Here is an 18,908-nt window from a genome sequence, read left to right as displayed (position 1 = left end):
CAGGGAATCAAATCGAGGCAGTGCTCAGTAGTCTCTCTGGTCATTAAACCATTCTGCTAGCATCAATTATAACAAAACATTACATAAACATATACTGTATACCAAGATGGTATTCTATATGAACTCTGACCTTACTAGTTTCTCTTTGACCTTTGATGTGACCTTTAACAGTTTTCATTCTCTCTCTCTCTCTTTCTCCTTTTTTCCCCTCTCCCATTGTAGGCATTGTGCATGGCCTTGCCAAGGTTCACTGTTTCTGGGTTGTTCTAATGCCCTCGGTCCCTCATGGCACTCGTCCACGAACCCCGCGCCCCATCACCCTCTCTCTCTGGTTTCAATTCACCCCTCTCTGAGCCGTCCCTCCGGCGGCTGGACGCCGAAACACCCTGCACCCCGGAGATGGACCTGACCCCGACCCAGTGCGTCCTCCGCAACGTTCTCTCAATAGACACGGGGGGCGCCGTCGAGCCAGAGGGCAGAGGTGGTGGTGTTGGGGGAGGAGGGGGAAGGCACACAAGTGGGAACAGCCCTACGCCGAGTGAGGAACAACAGGAGCACTTTGCCAACAGCGTACTGAAGCTCCATGACAATGATGGGACCCCAGGGAGGAGGGAGGGAGAGGGGCCTGACACAGAGAGCGATGCGGTCAGGAGCCAGGTGCACGATGCCAGGATACAGTGCCAGTCTAATGGAGGGGGAGGAGGAGGATTTCTAGAGGGCTTGTTTGGATGTCTGAGGCCCGTCTGGACTATGATTGGCAAAGCCTACTCCACTGAACACAAACACAACCTGGAAGGTAAGACCCATGAGTGAACACACACACACATATACACACTCCACATCCACGATTATTCTGTTGTGAAAACACCATCATCTCAACAAAACACTTTAATCTTCAGTAGAATGATAAACACAACTCAAAAACACATAGATGTACATCAACTTGATGATAATACTACATACATATAGTACCATACACACGTACAAACACACACACACACACACACACACACACACACACACACACACACACACACACACAGAGGCACACAACCACACTTTTACAAACAATCTGAATAGAAAGATTGCTTCCATATTTGTTTCCCAGTAAAACCATCAGCAAGGCTCTTGCTAACTCCATTCCGAAGCTTTGATGTGCTAATTTCAGGATCTAAGATCTTATCCCAAAATGTATTTACATCAACCAGATAGCAGAGAAATGTACTCCCACTGCAGCCACATTGTAAACAAATGCCCCCTGAAATAATGAGGCAAAAGAGACAACAAGCGGGAGGGATAGAGAAACGTAGAGAAACTGAGAGGAACTAGTTAGAAAGAGAAAGGGGGGGGGAGAGAGAGAGAGAGAGCTAGAGAGAGAGTGAGAGAGAGAGCAAAATTACCTGCTTTATCAAAGCTACCGAGTGCTTGTTTTCCCCCCAGTTCCTCATCCTTCTGCCCGCCTCCCCTCCACCACCGCTGCTCTGTGACGCTGTGTTGTTTATGTCTGAAGCCACTACAATAGCACAGAGCTCCCCTGGGACTCCCCCCCCCCCCTCCCTCCCTCTCTCGCTCTCTCTCCAGATCTGCTCCATGAATAATGCATGGCCGTGCACTGACCCTGCAACTCTCATCTCTATTAGCATAAGCCTGACACACGTGCATGTACTCACGTGCATGTATGTGATCAGGCGTTCATGAGCATGAGCGTGAATGCACAGACAAAACACACGCTCTTGCCCAAACGTACATGAATGCACACATGAGCACACGCCGTCCTGCACTGACATGAGCCCAGTTGATCCTTTGCACCAGCACAGGGGTGCAACGTTGCCTTTCACAGACCAAACATAGTACTTCCTGGCCGACACACACATGCCCACACACATACATCAACACACCCACATGCGTACAGCATCATGCACAGAGAGGATGTGGCTGTCTTTATTTTTTTATTTTTTTTGCCTCTTTCTGTCATTACAACCCTCTGATATTTTATCACCCATTTAACTCCTACACCTCCCCTCTGCTCCACTGTGCTCCCCTCCTCTCTAACCCCCTCATCGCCCCCACACCATCCCCACCCCCCTCATTGCCTTTCCTGTCCCTTTCATCCAAGTCCTATTATCACTCCCAGTCCATCTGCAGTTCCCCGTACCTCGCTTCGCGTGTTACCTCTTGGAGAGTCACACCAGCTGACAAAAGCCGTATTGACATAAAAGAAGTGAAAGAAAACCGGGGGTGTTGGGAAGTGAAAGCTCACTACACTGTACATAATGATGACCCCTTTGTGGTGCTTTGATTGGTGGGACAGGAGCAAGACTGAGGCTTGTTCATTTTTGGTGATATTGATCCCAAAGAACAGGCCGGGCTCTGTGAAGTATACAACAATGATTTCGTTTATCAGATAAAAAAGGAGGCTGACGTGGGAGACGTTATGGCGAATCACATGCGTAATGTCCTTCGAGCTGGAATGTTTTATTGATTATATCAGACACAGAGACATCCCAATTAATCACCAGTGCTCATTAATATTCATGCCATCCTAATTAACAAGATTAATGTGTGTGGTGTTTATAGAATGCTAAAAGGGCAGGTCGTGTGCTGTGCCATGTTTACTGTCTGTCTCTTCAGTCTCGGACCCCAGCTGTTCAACAGGGAATCCCACTCATCAGTTTTTTCCCTTCTCTTCTCTTCTCTTCTCTTCCCTTCCCTTCTCTTCTCTTCTCTTCTCTTCTCTTCTCTTCTCTTCTCTTCTCTTCTCTTCTCTTCTCTTCTCTTCTCTCTCTTCTCTTCTCTTCTCTTCTCTTCTCTTCTCTTCTCTTCTCTTCTCTTCTCTTCTCTCTCTTCTCTTCTCTTCTCTTCTCTGTCTACTTGCACGCGCGCGCAAACACACACACACCCACACACACACCCACACACACACACATTCTTGTACCTCTATCTTTGTGAGGACCCCCTCATTGACTACATTCATTCCCCAGCCCCTAACCCTAATCTTAACCTTCAGAACTACATGGCTAACCTTTACCCTTACCCTAACCTTAAACTAATTTAAACCCTAACCCTAAAACCCAAGTGCTAACCCTAAAATAGACCCTTAAAGAAGTGAGGACTGGACAAAATGTCCTCACTTTTCAAAAAATATACTCACTCAGATGGTTAAAAACTCACATTGGTCCTTGCTCACCAATTATGCCCTTTGGAGTCCATATGGGAAACCGAGGCCCTTTAATGTGGTCCATTTCAGTGTATCATAAAACTAGTAAAATAATAATCTGCAAGTCAGAGAAGAGCCAGACACACACACACACACACCACCACCACCACTATCTCCTCCGTCTCTTCTGCATTGGGCTCCAAAATCTTCTGTCTCATCCATACCCCACGTCCTCCCCCCACCCCTCTCCTGACTGTTGGAGTGTTGCTCTGAGGCAGTTCTACAAAGGCGCTAAGCAGGATTTGGGTGGCTGAGAGAGAATTACCCACAGCAGATTACAGTGCCCTGTCTGTCTGTGGGGGACCCCCCCCCCAATAGTCTCCAGTGGAGCTTGGGGTTCAAGTACAGAATGGGGGTATCAAACACTTGGTGTCCATGTGACCAGGAAAAGCAGGGCTTAAAATACACTGCACTGTTAAAGGCTTAAGCTCAAGGTTCAGTTTTAGCGTACAACAGTTACACACATGAAACAATTACTTTTCAGACAGCAAATGCTCTCAACATTCAAATTTAATAAATAAGGCAAGATGAAAAAAATGTTCATTGAGTAAAAACAAGCCATAAAGGTAAAGTATACAAATATCAGAATAAAAGTATTGGATATAAAAGTATAGGCTAAAACCAGATAATGAATATAGAAGGTTTAATTATTGCAAGGTGCTTTTGTAGAAATACTGGTTTGGTTTAAATATACGCTCTTGAATTGAACTGATTTTTTTTTTTTACTGTGAATTTCATTATGCAGAAACCATTAATTAACATCATAGGAAGGACGAGAAAGACTTTCCATTGAATCTCCATTTCCCATCTGAGACTTATTTAATATCCATAACTGCCACATTAAATACATTGATACACACTGCTGACTACCCCACCCCCCCCATCTCCTCCCTCCTCCCCCACCTCCTCCCTCCTCCCTCAGAGCTGTGGGAGGTCCCGTTTGAAGAGATCTCAGACCTGCAGTGGGTGGGCAGCGGGGCCCAGGGGGCAGTCTTCCTGGGCAAGCTCCATGGACAGGAAGTAGCCGTCAAGAAAGTGCGGGATATCAAAGAGACTGACATCAAGCACCTACGCAAGCTCAAACACCCCAACATCATCACTTTCAAGTAAGGGAAAACTCGGATGTGGTCACTTCTGGGGAACATTGCAACATTAGTGTTACGTATTCTACACACTCTAAGAAATTGTGTATAAAATTATCTTTTTGAAAGTTTGGCTGCACTATCAGTGTCTCAAAGAAACTATCCCTGTGCTTTTTGTTTTACTTTAAAGCTCATTCTGTCATCTCTGATCTATTACCATGTTCCACCTACCCTGTGTCCCACCCAAATTCTGCTAACATCTATATTAATACAAAAAGATGGTGACATGAACAGCTTCTGTATCTTCTTGATTTGAGCTCTGTATAGAGATGTCGCCTAAGTTTAAGCAGATGCTCTTAGATTCTTAGATGCTCTTTTTTGAATATATTCATGGACAGCTTTTGTCTTACAAATTTAAAAATGACACATTCTGTTGCTTGTTTTGTTTTTCTGTTTTCTTCTTCTTCCCTAGGGTAAAAATACAAAAACAAGATCCACGTTGCACAAAAAAAAAGCAACAAAAAACAGAATTTTCCTTTGAGGAAGTGTAGCATGTTAATGCCTAGCATGTTTTAATTCATCCCCCCTCTGCTGTCTCAGGGGTATTTGTACACAGGCTCCTTGTTACTGCATCATCATGGAGTACTGTGCCCAGGGCCAGCTGTATGAGGTGCTGAGAGCCGGCAGGAAGATTACCCCCCTCCCTGCTCATGGACTGGGCCATGGGTATCGCTGGTGGGATGAACTACCTGCACCTCCATAAGATCATCCATAGAGACCTCAAGTCACCCAAGTGAGTTTATACAGCAGACTTGCAGTTATTTATATCATACGGTCACAGAACTGTGATTTTAACATAAGGGTGGCATTGTGGTTTATTGGTTAGCGCTAATCCCTTTATAGCAAGAGGGTCCAGGGTTTGATTCCTTCTGTGTGAAGTTTGCATGGTTTCCCCACGTTTGCTCATCCCCCAGGAGCTGCTGTTTTCTACCAAAGTAAATAGACATGCAGGTTTGGTGAATTGTGGACCTTAAACTGTCCATAAGTATGAATGGTGTGTGAATGATAGTGTTTGCGGGTGATTGACTGGCAACATGTCCAGAGTGTCTCCCTTCCATCCATCCAGTGCATGCAGGGACTGGCTTTATCTGTAGAGGGTGGATGAGTGCATGAAATTATATTTGCGTAGCGGAAAATGCTATGGTCAATAGCAAACAAGTTGTTGTAAAAACTGGGTAGATATTTGTCAGTCAGCGTATGGCTCAGTTATTTTACTTTATGGACACATGAGCAGCAGGGTGCAGTGAATGGGCAAAAAGTCCCCCAGCCCAGAGTCAGGCCCATTGTAAGCAAGTGACCATCCTGCTGAAGTGTCCTTGAGCAAGACACTGACTTCATACCATCACTAGAAGCTCTGCTTTGTTGATGAACCTAACCTTTGACCTCCCAGTGGAGCGGTGTAAGCAAAGAGGGAATATCCATTTTCAGGGTTCATTATCATATTACATATTATTGTTAATAGTAGTGGCAGTAGAAGTCAGTAATGCTTTACAATAACTAAACACTAAATCATTTACAACGTATTAGTTCATAGGTAATTCATCCTCTAGCGTAGCGGTCTATTCCGTTGCCTACCAACATGGGGAATCCCTGTTGGTCGAGCGTTGGTCAAGCGTCCCTACAGACACAATTGGCCATGTCTGCAGATGGGAAGCCGGATGTGGGTATGTGTCCTGGTCGCTGCACTAGCATCTCCTCCGGTCAGTCAGGGCATAATGGGCTATACAAATAAAATTGACTTGACTTGACTTGACCTGTTCGGGGGGAACTGGGGGGGGGGGGTGGCGTGATCCTCCCATGCGCTATGTCCCCCTGGTGAAACTGCTCACTGTCAGGTGAAAAGAAGTGGCTGGCAACTTCACATGTCTCAGAGGAGGCATGTGGTAGTCTGCAGCCCTCCCTGGATTGGCAGAGGGGGTGGAGCAGCAACCGGGATGGCTCAGAAGATTGGGGTAATTGGCCGGATACAACTGGGGAGAAAAAGGGGGGGAAATCCAACAAAAAAAAAGAAAAAACATCAACAATTCATTATTAAATCATTACAAAGCTATTAATAAACATTATGTTAAGCATTGATAAACTCTTACAAAATGGCGTGGACTGAAAAACTTCAGTCCGCACCCTCCTTCAGTGTTGGCCCCACTAACGGTTGCAACTCATGTATAAATTGAATTGAGACTGGGTGCTCAGCTCCCAAGTGTTTGTTGATAGTTTTGTAATGATTAATAATGTATTGTTTATGTTTTATAAAGGCTGAATTAACTATTAACTAACACGTTGTAAATGCTTTATAGTGTTTAGTTATTGTAAAGCGTTACCTGGAAGTCATAGTTAGAGTGGAGATGTTGTTAAAACAATATTTTGGATTTTAATAAATATTTGTAACAACAACAATTGTGTACAACAGTTTTTATCATTACTATACATTTATGAAGTTAGTTTATCAAGGGTGGCTTTATAAGCCTGAGACATGATGTTCCCCTTTCCATCGTAGCATGCTGATCACGTACGATGATGCAGTGAAGATTTCTGACTTCGGTACATCCAAGGAGCTCAGTGACAAGAGCACCAAGATGTCCTTCGCCGGTACGGTGGCCTGGATGGCCCCCGAAGTCATACGTAATGAGCCCGTCTCGGAGAAGGTGGATATTTGGTAAGTGTCAGAATCCTATTAAACTGACCATATTGGATTTATTCATCTTTCCATTTTTCTCATCTCATATGACTAGTATCATCCATCATTAAATCAACAAAGGCTCCCATTACTTATATTTTACCATACAGTGCTGTATCCTATTACCAGAAAATCTATTCAGTATTATATACACTATCTCATTACATGAAATTGTATAGGCTTACCGCCATATCTGATGGGTTGCCCTTAGCTTTAAGCCTGATCTCTCCCCCCACAGTCTCTCTTCCTCTTACTTCTTGTCGCTCTTTCTCTTATTTTGTGTCTCTCTACATATATATATATATATATATATATATATATATATATATATATATATATATATATATATATATATATATATATATATTTATCCCTCTTTCACTCTGGCTCACCCTACATCACTCTTTCTCTCTTTCCTGAAAGGAACGCTGGCTAATTTAATAATTGATTTGCCAGATGCTGCAGCGCTCTGGAGAGGCTGCAGTAACCTTCCAAACCCCTGCGGTTGGTTTGGCCTGTGGCCAGCAGTGCATTAGTTGAGAAGTGAAAATAGGATTAAAAAGCTTTAGATGTAGTGAAGAAGAAAAAAAGGCATGGGTACTTGCAATTGAATTTAAATGTATGTAGATTCTTCTCTAGTAGTCTGTACCAAAAAAAGAGTGCAAGGGAGTGTGAGAGAGAGAAACAGGGGATTTGGCCTTGTCTGTAAGTATTTTCATTTAGTACTGACATGCTGTGACAGTTGTCGCACAGAGCAGGGTAAATCTCAGATAACAATGGATTGAGTTCAGCCAAATATCTCGTTTCCTAAAGGAGAGTTTGGAAATTTGAGGTTGTAATGATTTTATTCTGCCAGTATTCCTTCTCTTGGGACTACATCAGACTAGACAAAACAAGAATGCAACATACATTTGCACAAGTCCTCATCAACCCCCAATACCATTTCTTAAAGCACTCCAAGATGCACATGCTGTACTCTCTGGATCTGTATTGAGTTCTGTTGATATATTTATACCACTGCCATTTATAAACCCTCTTATCAATACCATCAACCAGACGCTGAGACCACATGCATTTTCTGTAGAAGGGACTGATTATTTCCTTATTTTCCTTTTGTAGTTGTGGGATTTTTATTTATTTATTTATTTTGGCTATTTTTCTTTTTATATGGGTTTCTATTCTACTTACCCATTTAAGATACTGTCCTTGCAGTTTCCATGGAAGCAAACCAAGACAAATTCATTGTATCTCCAAACCCACTTGACTTGCTGATTCTGAAAACATGAAGCGTTGCTGCAAAACTTGAGTCAGCTATAGTTTTACATTATACTATAAGATGTGATGAGACAACATGTTGTCCCTTACCTGTCTTCTCATGCTGTACAGTGTAGGCTGCTCAAAATGTTCCACCAAGTGCTCTGTCTCCAAAATTTGCAAGAACTGCCCTTCTTTTGAAGAACAAAATAAAATGAGGAGGCAGAGTGAGATATATACACCCAAGGCAGATTATCTCACTCCATTAATCTCGCCACCTCCTCCTCTTTTGCCATTTTCTTTCTTTCTTTCTTTCTTTCTTTCTTTCTTTCTTTCTTTCTTTCTTTCTTTCTTTCTTTCTTTCTTTCTTTCTTTCTTTCTTTCTTTCTTTCTTTCTTTCTTTCTTTCTTTCTTTCTTTCTTTCTTTCTTTCACATTAATATTGTTTCAGTACATGCATATGAATGCACTTCCAGTGCAGCAACTTAACAAACATTTAACTGTCATACATTTATTTTCATGGAAACATTTCCCACTGTTGTCAACTGCAAAGTCTGAAGGCAAAGTGTAAATAAGTCATAATGAGTTATTGCTTAAATTATTCATGAACATTTGATTGTACGGTGTTGCTGCAGAAATATCTTGTGACATCCGATAGCTGCCATTGTGATCATTATGTTGTATGGTGCTAAAGTGAAGCATGCAGTGTAGCATTCCTGTGAAAGCACAGGTGAATCCAGTTTTATTGAAAGCCAAGTCAATTTGCACATAATAGGACTTTGACTTTTGGGTTTATTCAAAATAGAAAACACAAGGACATAAACATCACATTCCAAGTTATAAAACAACTGCTAGCACTGTATTTAACAATATACAACAGAATATCTGTGCATAAACAGGGACACAAAAAGACTAAAATACACGTAAACATTTGTGCGTGCGCACACACACACACACACACACACACACACACACACACACACACACACACACACACACACACACACACACCTCCACAATGTGCAATGCTATTGGTATGTTGATGGGTTGCCGTGGCGATCCAAGGTGTCATCAGCAACAAACTTTCCTTAGTAACCCTCTATTGAGCATGTCTCCTTGGTTACCTGCTCCATCAGCGGTAGAGCCCTGGTCCATTGTTTGAATACTGCTCATTCAGTGAAATAAAGTGACATTTTTCCTCTGATTTTATGTTCCCTTTGTGTTTTTGATGATTTTTTTTGTTTTTTTGCATTGCAATATTTTCAACTGTAGTATTATTATTATTATTAGTAGTAGTAGTAGTAGCAGCAATATGTTCAACTGTAAAAAAAAACAAAAAACCTAGATGTGTGAATAGTAGAGACCTGCAGTAATTTAAATTTTTTTCTATTTATGAAACTGTTTGTTTCTATAGCTATCACTCCTCTATTCCTTTACTTATTTGCCAGCTTAGATATTTTATTTCGATAGGCAGATATTCTATAAATGACATAGTAAATGACATTTTCAGACATTCTGAAACATTTTTGTCAAAATGCTTGTGACTGAAGTGTGTTTATCTAGTTCATGTCCCCTGTTTTCTCAATGTTGGTCATCCCTGTCACTCCTCGATCCCTTTACTCATTTGCCAGCTTAGATATTCTATTTAGATATGCAGATAGTACTCAATAATTGGCACAGTACATGACATTTTCTGACATTTTTATCAACAATCTTGTTACTCAAGTGTGTTTATCTAGTTTATGTGCTTTGTTTTCTCAATGTTGAGTATCCCACAAAATGAAATATCCTGCATGGGTAGAATTTCTTTACTAAATATAGAAATTTGAACTTGTATATCGTTGTGAAAGTTGGCAGATCAAGTAAGCACTACCAGCTGCCACCGGGTTCTCCTCACAGATACAGTTATCACAAGGATGCCTACATGTCAGTCTGCATGTAGAGTGCTGTCCAAACAATTTGTGTAAACCTCATGGGCATATATAAACAAAAGCACAACATGACGTCTTCGCATCATAAAAATTTATAATAGCCCAGGAGGAACCACAGGGTTTCAATAATGCACAATTATCAGTGCACCCTTGGAAGTGCCATGAGGGAGAGTCTTACAGATGGAGAATAATTTATCAGTGCTGTTCAAAGATTTCATTACATCAAACTGATTATCGTTGGTAACAGTAAGTGAGTAAGTAACTACAAACAACAACAATTCTCATAGCTCAGTGGTTACTCAACCACGTACCATGAAGAGCCATATGTATGGAAGTTTTCATTCTAACCCAACACTACACCATCTGATTTCATTAATTAGTCCTCCCGTCTGGAGGAAGGTGTGTTAATTAGTGAAATCAGATGGTGTAGTGTTGGCTTGGACAGGAAACCTCTACACACATGACATGCATGGTACATGATTGAGTACCACTGCCACAAATAAACACCGTAGGCACTGGCACAAGAAAAAAACAAAACAAATAGGAGAATATCATGTGTTAAAGGGACCTTAGAGATTACTATGAATTAAAGAAAAGCTTTTATAGTAAATTAAATTGAAAGTTTTATGTCACAGTTACAGAGACTGTGGAGTTAAAATCAACACAAAAGGGGCAAAAGCGTAGCAGTCTATTCCATTGCCTACCAACACGGGGATCGCCGGTTTGAAACCCCGTGTTACCTCTGGCTTGGTTGGGCATCCCTACAGACACAATTGGCCGTGTCTGCGGGTGGGAAGCCAGATGTTGGTATGTGTCTTGGTTGCTGCACTAGTGCCTCCTCTGGTCAGTCAGGGCGCATGTTTGGGGGGGAGGGGGAACTGGGGGGAATAGCGTGATCCTCCCACGTGCTACGTCCCCCTGGTGAAACTCCTCAATGTCAGGTGAAAAGAAGCGGCTGGCGACTCCACATGTATCAGAGGAGGCATGTGGTAGTCTGCAGCCCTCCTCGGATTGGCAGAGGGGGTGGAGCAGTGACCGGGATGGCTTGGAAGAGTGGGGTAATTGGCCATGTACAATTGGGGAGAAAAAGGGGTAAAAAAATAAAACATGGAGAAAAATGTCACCTGAACCATCATGTCCATCAAACCATCCTTTTTGCCAAATGACAGCGTGACCATGCCAAATTGTGCACTGTTACTAAAACTAGTTAGTCATTATATCTATCTGTGCTGTTTATAAGGCAATTTATCTAAACTTCTTCTGAACAGCACACTAGAAGCATTGATTTCATCTCAACAAGGCCATCATCAGTTCCATTTTCAAATACACATTTGAATCTAAATCCAATCCCTTTCTCTGCACAGGTCGTTTGGCGTGGTGCTGTGGGAGATGTTGACTGGAGAGGTGCCCTACAAAGATGTGGACTCGTCAGCCATCATCTGGGGAGTGGGCAACAACAGCCTGCAGCTTCCTGTCCCTGATAGCTGCCCCGACGGCTTCAAAATACTCCTACGGCAATGCTGGTGAGCGGGGGTGAAGCGGGACGGGGCGAGTCAAAGAGGTTTGAAAGGAAGCGGAGTGATGAAGAGAAAGGAGGTGTGGGGGAGGGTAAGACAGTGAGGGGGGAAAAGGAGGAGTGGTGAGGGATGCAAACGGAGCATCATACACAAGTGTCAAGTTTCATGTGATTTGTCATGTGTAGCAGTTACAGATACAGTGCTGCAAGTGTAATGAAATCTCTGCTTGCATTTACTACCCAGAATTAAATAAGATAGAAAGACTGAACATGTAAAAATAAGAAATATATAACATAAAGGCAAAATGTAGTTATAAAGGTAAAATATAGATGGAAACAAGAATTTATTTAAGTTAGGGCGGGGCGATATGGACAAAATCATGTATCATGATATTTTGGACCAAATACCTTGATATCGATATCGTGACAATATTGTGAAGTTGACTATTGGTGCTTTCACAAAACATTTACAGAATCAGATTTTTGATAAATAATCATCAGTAATGCCTATATAATAACTAAGTGGGTAAAGGCAACTAATAGAACAGCTAGAACAGACTGGTAGGTTCAGAAAACTACATCACTTTACTGTAATGCAGCCTTTAAAACCAGGGAAAGACAACACTTATGCCATATTACGATATCCAAAATGCCAGACGATATCTAGTCTCATATCATGATGATGATATAATATCGATATAGTGCCCAGCCCTGATGTAAGTTCAAATCCAGTAATAGGGGTACAATGAGTAAGGGAAGAGAAAGATGGAAAAGCATAGAAGAAAGAAGGGTTGGATAGAGAGAATCTTAAGAAAGAAAGGCAGGCTAAGAGGAGCTCATTGCATCATAAACCACTCCATCTTTGAATTTATCAGTTTGTTAAGAATGTGTTAATTGGTGTTTTTCATTTTGCAGCCATATGTTTACCGGTGCATTTGTTTGGTAGCATTACAATATTCATAACCCTTCCCTGTACCCAAACCGGGGTTCATAAGTGGCTCATAACAACTTATAAACCTATATAGGGTCTTGTTAGGCTCATAACATGTAATAAACACTCTTATGGTGCATTATGAGTATGCTTATAGTGTATTATCAACATGTGTTCCATAGAAAGTGTTCTTCTAATTTTCTTGTAGTGTGTCCCATCCTATGATAATCCATTTTGTTTCCATTTTCCCAAAGGAACTGCAAGCCAAGAAACAGGCCTTCATTCCGACAAATTCTCCTACATTTGGACATTGCCTCTGCAGACATCTTGTCTACACCACAAGAAACCTATTTCCAATCCCAGGTAGGCTTACCTCCTCCCTTGTCCATAGGCCCAAATTATCTCCAGCAGATGGAACAGGGGGTGTCCTGTTAGCTCACCTGGTTGATGCCCACCATGTTGGCTAAGGCTGAACTATAACGTCCCAGGTTCAAGTCCGGCCTGACACCCTTGTAATATGTCTTCCTCTATCTCCATCCCATTCTTCCTGTCTGTCAAAGATGAAAGCAGGCGTCCGGGTAGCATAGTGGTCTATTCTGTTGCATACCAATATGGGGATCACCAGTTCAAATCCCCTTGTTACCTCCGACTTGGTCAGGCGTCCCTACAGACACAATTGGCCGTGTCTGCGGGTGGGAAGCCAGATGTGTATATGTCTGTAAATGTTCTCATTCATCTAGGTCATGGTTATCCAAAGGAGTTGAATCAAGTGCAACTTGACTTGGTATATATCTGTGAAGACGTTTCGCCTCTCATCCAAGAGGCTTCCCCAGTTCGTGCCTTTCTGACTAGACAACGCTAGTCTGACTGGCTGGTGATGAGACTCAGAATTTATCCTCTTGGAGTCGTTGTCAGAGCTATAGATGTCCATGGCTCTTTTTGTCCCAATGTTTACCAACGCCCGTCGCTAACAGAGCCATAGATATGAGTGGCTCTTTTGTGTACCGATGTTTGGCCGCGCCCATCGTTATCGGAGCTATTGATATGTGTGGCTCTCCTGTGCTCTGATGTCCAGCCAATGTCTATCTACACCTAAAGGAGAAGACACACTCCTCTGAGGACAGCAATGTACACATTTTGGGCAGAGAAGATGGATGGTTTGAAAGAGGGGTGAAGGAAGCTATCTATGTGAAACTGGAAAAACCATCCCTCAACAGAGGAGGAGGTCTGAGACACCACCTATCTCCCACTTACAATGCCGTCCTTTCATCTCTACCCAGGAGACTCAAGAAGCCTAGCCTCCAAGAACAGTCGGTCACTAACGGCTCCAACGACTCTCATGACCACTGAATAATGAAGTCGTAACTAAAATATGCAGTTGTATTGCTTCAAACTAGTATTACTTTACCTGACCCCTGGCAAACCAGCTGAGAATCCTCCAATATTTCAGCCATGATCTTTACAACCAAGATGTGTTTAAAGGAAAACAAAGGCAGATTGCATTGAGAACACAACCTATTCTTAGTTTCAGCTTTACTCCTACACAGCCTGAACAAATTGACCACCGCCTATCTAGCTATCTAGCTATCTATCTATAGCTATACATACATTCATACATACATATACATGCACACACACACACACACACACATACATACACACACACACACATATATATATATATACATACACACACACACACACACACACACACACACACACATATATAAAAACTAAAAGGAATTTCCGAGGAATAATGGTGACACCAAGGCTTTTCATCTCCCGCTAAGTGAAAACCTTTTCCCAACAGTATCAGTAGTATCTTTCAGTGTCTTGACTTCATAACTATACGGCCCTCCTCTTCCAATTACCACGCTGTCTGCAATGTAAAGATTTATCTTCTTAGTAAAAGCCAAAGCTGAAGGACAAGTGCACAGAAAATTGTATGTGTGGAAGGCATGCATTTCATTACTTGGGGCAGCCATGTAGAACTGCAGACCCACTGACAATGCACATGCGCACAGACATACAACTGAGCATGCACTGATGCATGGCAGTGTGAGCGCACAATTAAAAGAATGAAATAAAATAAGTCAACAAGAAAATGTGGGTGTGCACGCACTCATGAATACACCTGCCTCTCTTTTCCTTTACATTGTGTCAAACGATGAAAATTTCAAATCATCCCTCACCGCCCCTCCTCCCCGGTTCACCCCTACTCATCCCCGCTATTCTTCTTTATCCTCTCTTTCTTCATATCCCCCCCCACACACACACTCACTCTCGTCCCCACCCTTTAATAGATTTTCCTGTGACGTTAGTGAGAAGTATTTGGTAGTGGAGTGTATTGATTGTTTTAATGGTGGGAAGCAGGGAGAAATTAGAGAGAGGGTGATATCGGGGGGGTGAGAGAGAGAGAGAGAGCTGTAGAAATAGTAGAGTACAACCAAAGTCCATTAGCCTAATAAGAAAAGCAGCACACAGGCACATGAAGGCGTGCACCTGCACAGATGCACACAAAGAAAGTATGGACATAGGGATGCAAATACACACACACACACACACACACACACACACACACACACACACACACACACACACACACACACACACACACACACACACACACAAACACACACCCCTGTCTGATCCCCCTTTGTCCTTTGATATGACAGGCTTCAGCTAAAGGCTGTCAAACTTGACTGTGAACAAGAAAATGCCCATGCTGCAGTTTTGGAGTTTGTGTGAGATCAGTTCATCCAGTATTCCTCTCTGTGCACTGGTTATCATTTTACAGCCTGATGGGTTTCAGTTTGACACACACAAACCTGAATTTTCGCTGCACTTCACCAAACCAGCACAAAGGTGCAACATACTATAAACCCCACTCAACTGACTGCAGAATAATAATATTTAAATGCAGAGAAAGAAAAGGGGGAAGAATGAAACATAGCAGAAACATTTGCAATTCCAACCTCTAGGCTTAGGCTTTGGGTTAGTGCTTTCTTTATTTCAACCTTTATTTCTATTAGGTAGTCACCTTGAGATGAAGACTATTTTTCAAGGGAGACCCGGCCAAGGAAATGGTGGCATCACTAATAAAATTATATATCTGATAATTAGCATAATAACATTTCACAACAGGTTAAGGTCAATAAAAATACATGAAATACAATTTTCTCTGTATTGATTATGGAAATATAAAACAGACTTATTTGAATAAAAACGCACACCAGTGGACCAGATCGAATAATTGCATTTTAATTTTCAACTTACACATGCATTATTTGTGACTAAATGTTTCAGTTGCAATAATTCAAATGCAGTTTGAATTATTGCAAATGAAATATTTAGCCAAATATTTCGTCATTCATTTATACTGAAAATATTAAAAAAAAAATAATGAAATGCCCATTTGACATTTCACTTTTCAAATCATGTCGAGCTTTAAGGTTGGCAATACTTAAATGTTCATATCAAATTAAAATGGAAACTTCAAATGCAGTGAAACAATTGCAGTTTATTTGGCCATTTAACTATGCAACATTAAGGTCATAATTAACAATTTAAAGCTATACTATTGCATTTGCATTTATATGCTTGTCACGCTCAATGGCCTACAAAATTCAAGGTGTGACTGTGGAAAGTGAAATTACACCACGCTTTACAATTTCATTTTGACAACCACTCATGCACCATTGCCAACTTAATTCAAATGAAAATACAAATCCTAACTAGCATGGCTAGCCAACTTAAAAAGGTCTAGTGTCTAGTTACATTACCTAATTAGTTCATCATCGATGTAAGTCATAGTAAATCCGGATAGCGGGGATCCTCCTTCTCCTTGCCTGTTACTAGCCGAAGCCAGCAACTAACAACGGGTCCCCAGCAGGTCTCTGTGTTCACTGTGTAAGCATCAGTCATTACTCTACAATCATGTGGATGCAACATGACAAGAATGGCAATATGGACTAGTGAAATGAGAGTTTAATGTTGGCAACATTTAATAGGCTGTCCCAAAATTGGTAGACCGTTTGGAGAAAATGAAATGTGTTTTCTGTATCACTGCCGTATATTACACAGTCAATTCTTTTTTCTTTTTTTGCTCCCCCCCCTTTTTTTTTTCCTCCCCGATTGCACTTGGCCAATTCCCCTATTTCCTGAGCCATCCCATCGCTGCTTCACCCCTTCTGCCGATCCGAGGATGGCTGCAGACTACCACATGCCTCCACCGATACATGTAGAGTCGCCAGCCACTTCTTTTCACCTGACAGTGAGGAGTTTTGCCAGGGAGATGTAGCACGTGGGAGGATCAGGCTATTCCCCCCAGTTCCCCTCCCCCCCCGAACAGGTGCCCCGACCAACCAGAGGAGGTGCTAGTGCAGCAACCAGAACATATACCTACATCCAGCTTCCCACTCGCAGACACAGCCAATTGTGTCTGTAGCAATGCCCAACCAAGCCAGAGGTAACACGGGGATTCGAACCGGCGATCCCGTGTTGGTAGGCAACGGAATAGACCGCTATACTACCCAGACGCCCCTACACAGCCAATTCAATGCCTCCTGTCTTGTGCAGTTTTCATGCTTATGTTGCTCTGCCGATCTCTTAAGGTGGTTTGAATTTTCCATAGACCTGATGTCAATCGCCCCAAGTGCTCTAAAAAGCAACATAGGCAAGAAATGGGTTGCCTTAAATCTGGTTGTAAAAAAAACAAAAAACAAAACAGGTTATTTCCTCGACAAGGTCTACCCAATCTTTATGTGGTGAAAATTTATATGGTGCCCAGATACCCAATGCACATGTTCACTGAGGTCTGCTTTAATGCAATTTTGGACCATGGCAGACGTCTATCTGCGTGTGTATTATCTGGACGATGAGTTGGCCATTGTTATTTTGAGTGGAATAATTGATTGTGATTATGAGCCAAAGGTTTGATAATGTTTCCTCATTTAGTTGATTGAAGTTAAATCTAAGGCAATGCTTTGGTCACTCTTTTATATATATATATATATATATATATATATATATATATATATATATATATATATACACTCACCGGCCACTTTATTAGGCACACCTGTCCAACTGCTCGTTAACGCGAATTTCTAATCAGCCAATCACATGGCAGCAACTCAATGCATTTAGGCATGTAGACATGGTCAAGACGATCTGCTGCAGTTCAAACCGAGCATCAGAATGGGGAAGAAAGGTGATTTAAGTGACTTTGAACGTGGCATGGTTGTTGGTGCCAGATGGGCTGGTCTGGTATTTCAGAAACTGCTGATCTACTGGGATTTTCACGCACAACCATCTCTAGGGTTTACAGAGAATGGTCCGAAAAAGAGAAAATATCCAGTGAGCAGCAGTTCTGTGGGCGAAAATGCCTTGTTGATGCCAGAGGTCAGAGGAGAATGGCCAGACTGGTTCGAGCTGATAGAAAGGCAACAGTAACTCAAATAACCACTCATTACAACCGAGATATGCAGAAGAGCATCTCTGAACGCACAACACGTCGAACCTTGAGGCAGATGGGCTACAGCAGCAGAAGACCACACCGGGTGCCACTCCTGTCAGCTAAGAACAGGAAACTGAGGCTACAGTTCACACAGGCTCCCCAAAATTGGACAATGGAAGATTGGAAAAACGTTGCCTGGTCTGATGAGTCTCGATTTCTGCTGCGACATTCGGATGGTAGGGTCAGAATTTGGCGTCAACAACATGAAAGCATGGATCCATCCTGCCTTGTATCAATGGTTCAGGCTGGTGGTGGTGGTGTAATGGTGTGGGGGATATTTTCTTGGCACACTTTGGGCCCCTTAGTACCAATTGAGCATCGTGTCAACGCCACAGCCTACCTGAGTATTGTTGCTGACCATGTCCATCCCTTTTTGACCACAGTGTTCCCATCTTCTGATGGCTACTTCCAGCAGGATAACGCGCCATGTCATAAAGCTCGAATCATCTCAGACTGGTTTCTTGAACATGACAATGAGTTCGCTGTACTCAAATGGCCTCCACAGTCACCAGATCTCAATCCAATAGAGCACCTTTGGGATGTGGTGGACCGGGAGATTCGCATCATGGATGTGCAGCCGACAAATCTGCAGCAACTGCGTGATGCTATCATGTCAATATGGACCAAACTCTCTGAGGAATGTTTCCAGTACCTTGTTGAATCTATGCCACGAAGGATTAAGGCAGTTCTGAAGGCAAAAGGGGGTCCAACCCGGTACTAGCAAGG

The 18,908-nt window shown here is 42.4% G+C and overlaps 1 protein-coding gene across 1 annotated transcript in view; it reads left to right on the top strand.

Moving 5' to 3' along the window:
• Positions 1-285: 285 nt before the first annotated feature.
• The window catches only part of LOC130107970 (mitogen-activated protein kinase kinase kinase 12-like), a 30,299-nt gene continuing 11,676 nt past the window's right edge, over positions 286-18,908 (top strand). Inside the window, 7 exon segments of the mRNA XM_056274792.1 lie at positions 286-796; positions 4,140-4,323; positions 4,900-4,996; positions 4,998-5,092; positions 6,854-7,012; positions 11,582-11,740; positions 12,919-13,027. Of these exon segments, the coding sequence (XP_056130767.1) occupies positions 286-796; positions 4,140-4,323; positions 4,900-4,996; positions 4,998-5,092; positions 6,854-7,012; positions 11,582-11,740; positions 12,919-13,027 (1,314 nt within the window).

The sequence above is a fragment of the Lampris incognitus genome, chromosome 2, assembly GCF_029633865.1.
Source record: "Lampris incognitus isolate fLamInc1 chromosome 2, fLamInc1.hap2, whole genome shotgun sequence".
Classification (NCBI taxonomy): Eukaryota; Metazoa; Chordata; class Actinopteri; order Lampriformes; family Lampridae; genus Lampris; species Lampris incognitus.
Note: the sequence above shows the minus strand (reverse complement) of the source record. Positions and strands in the feature narration are given on the sequence as shown.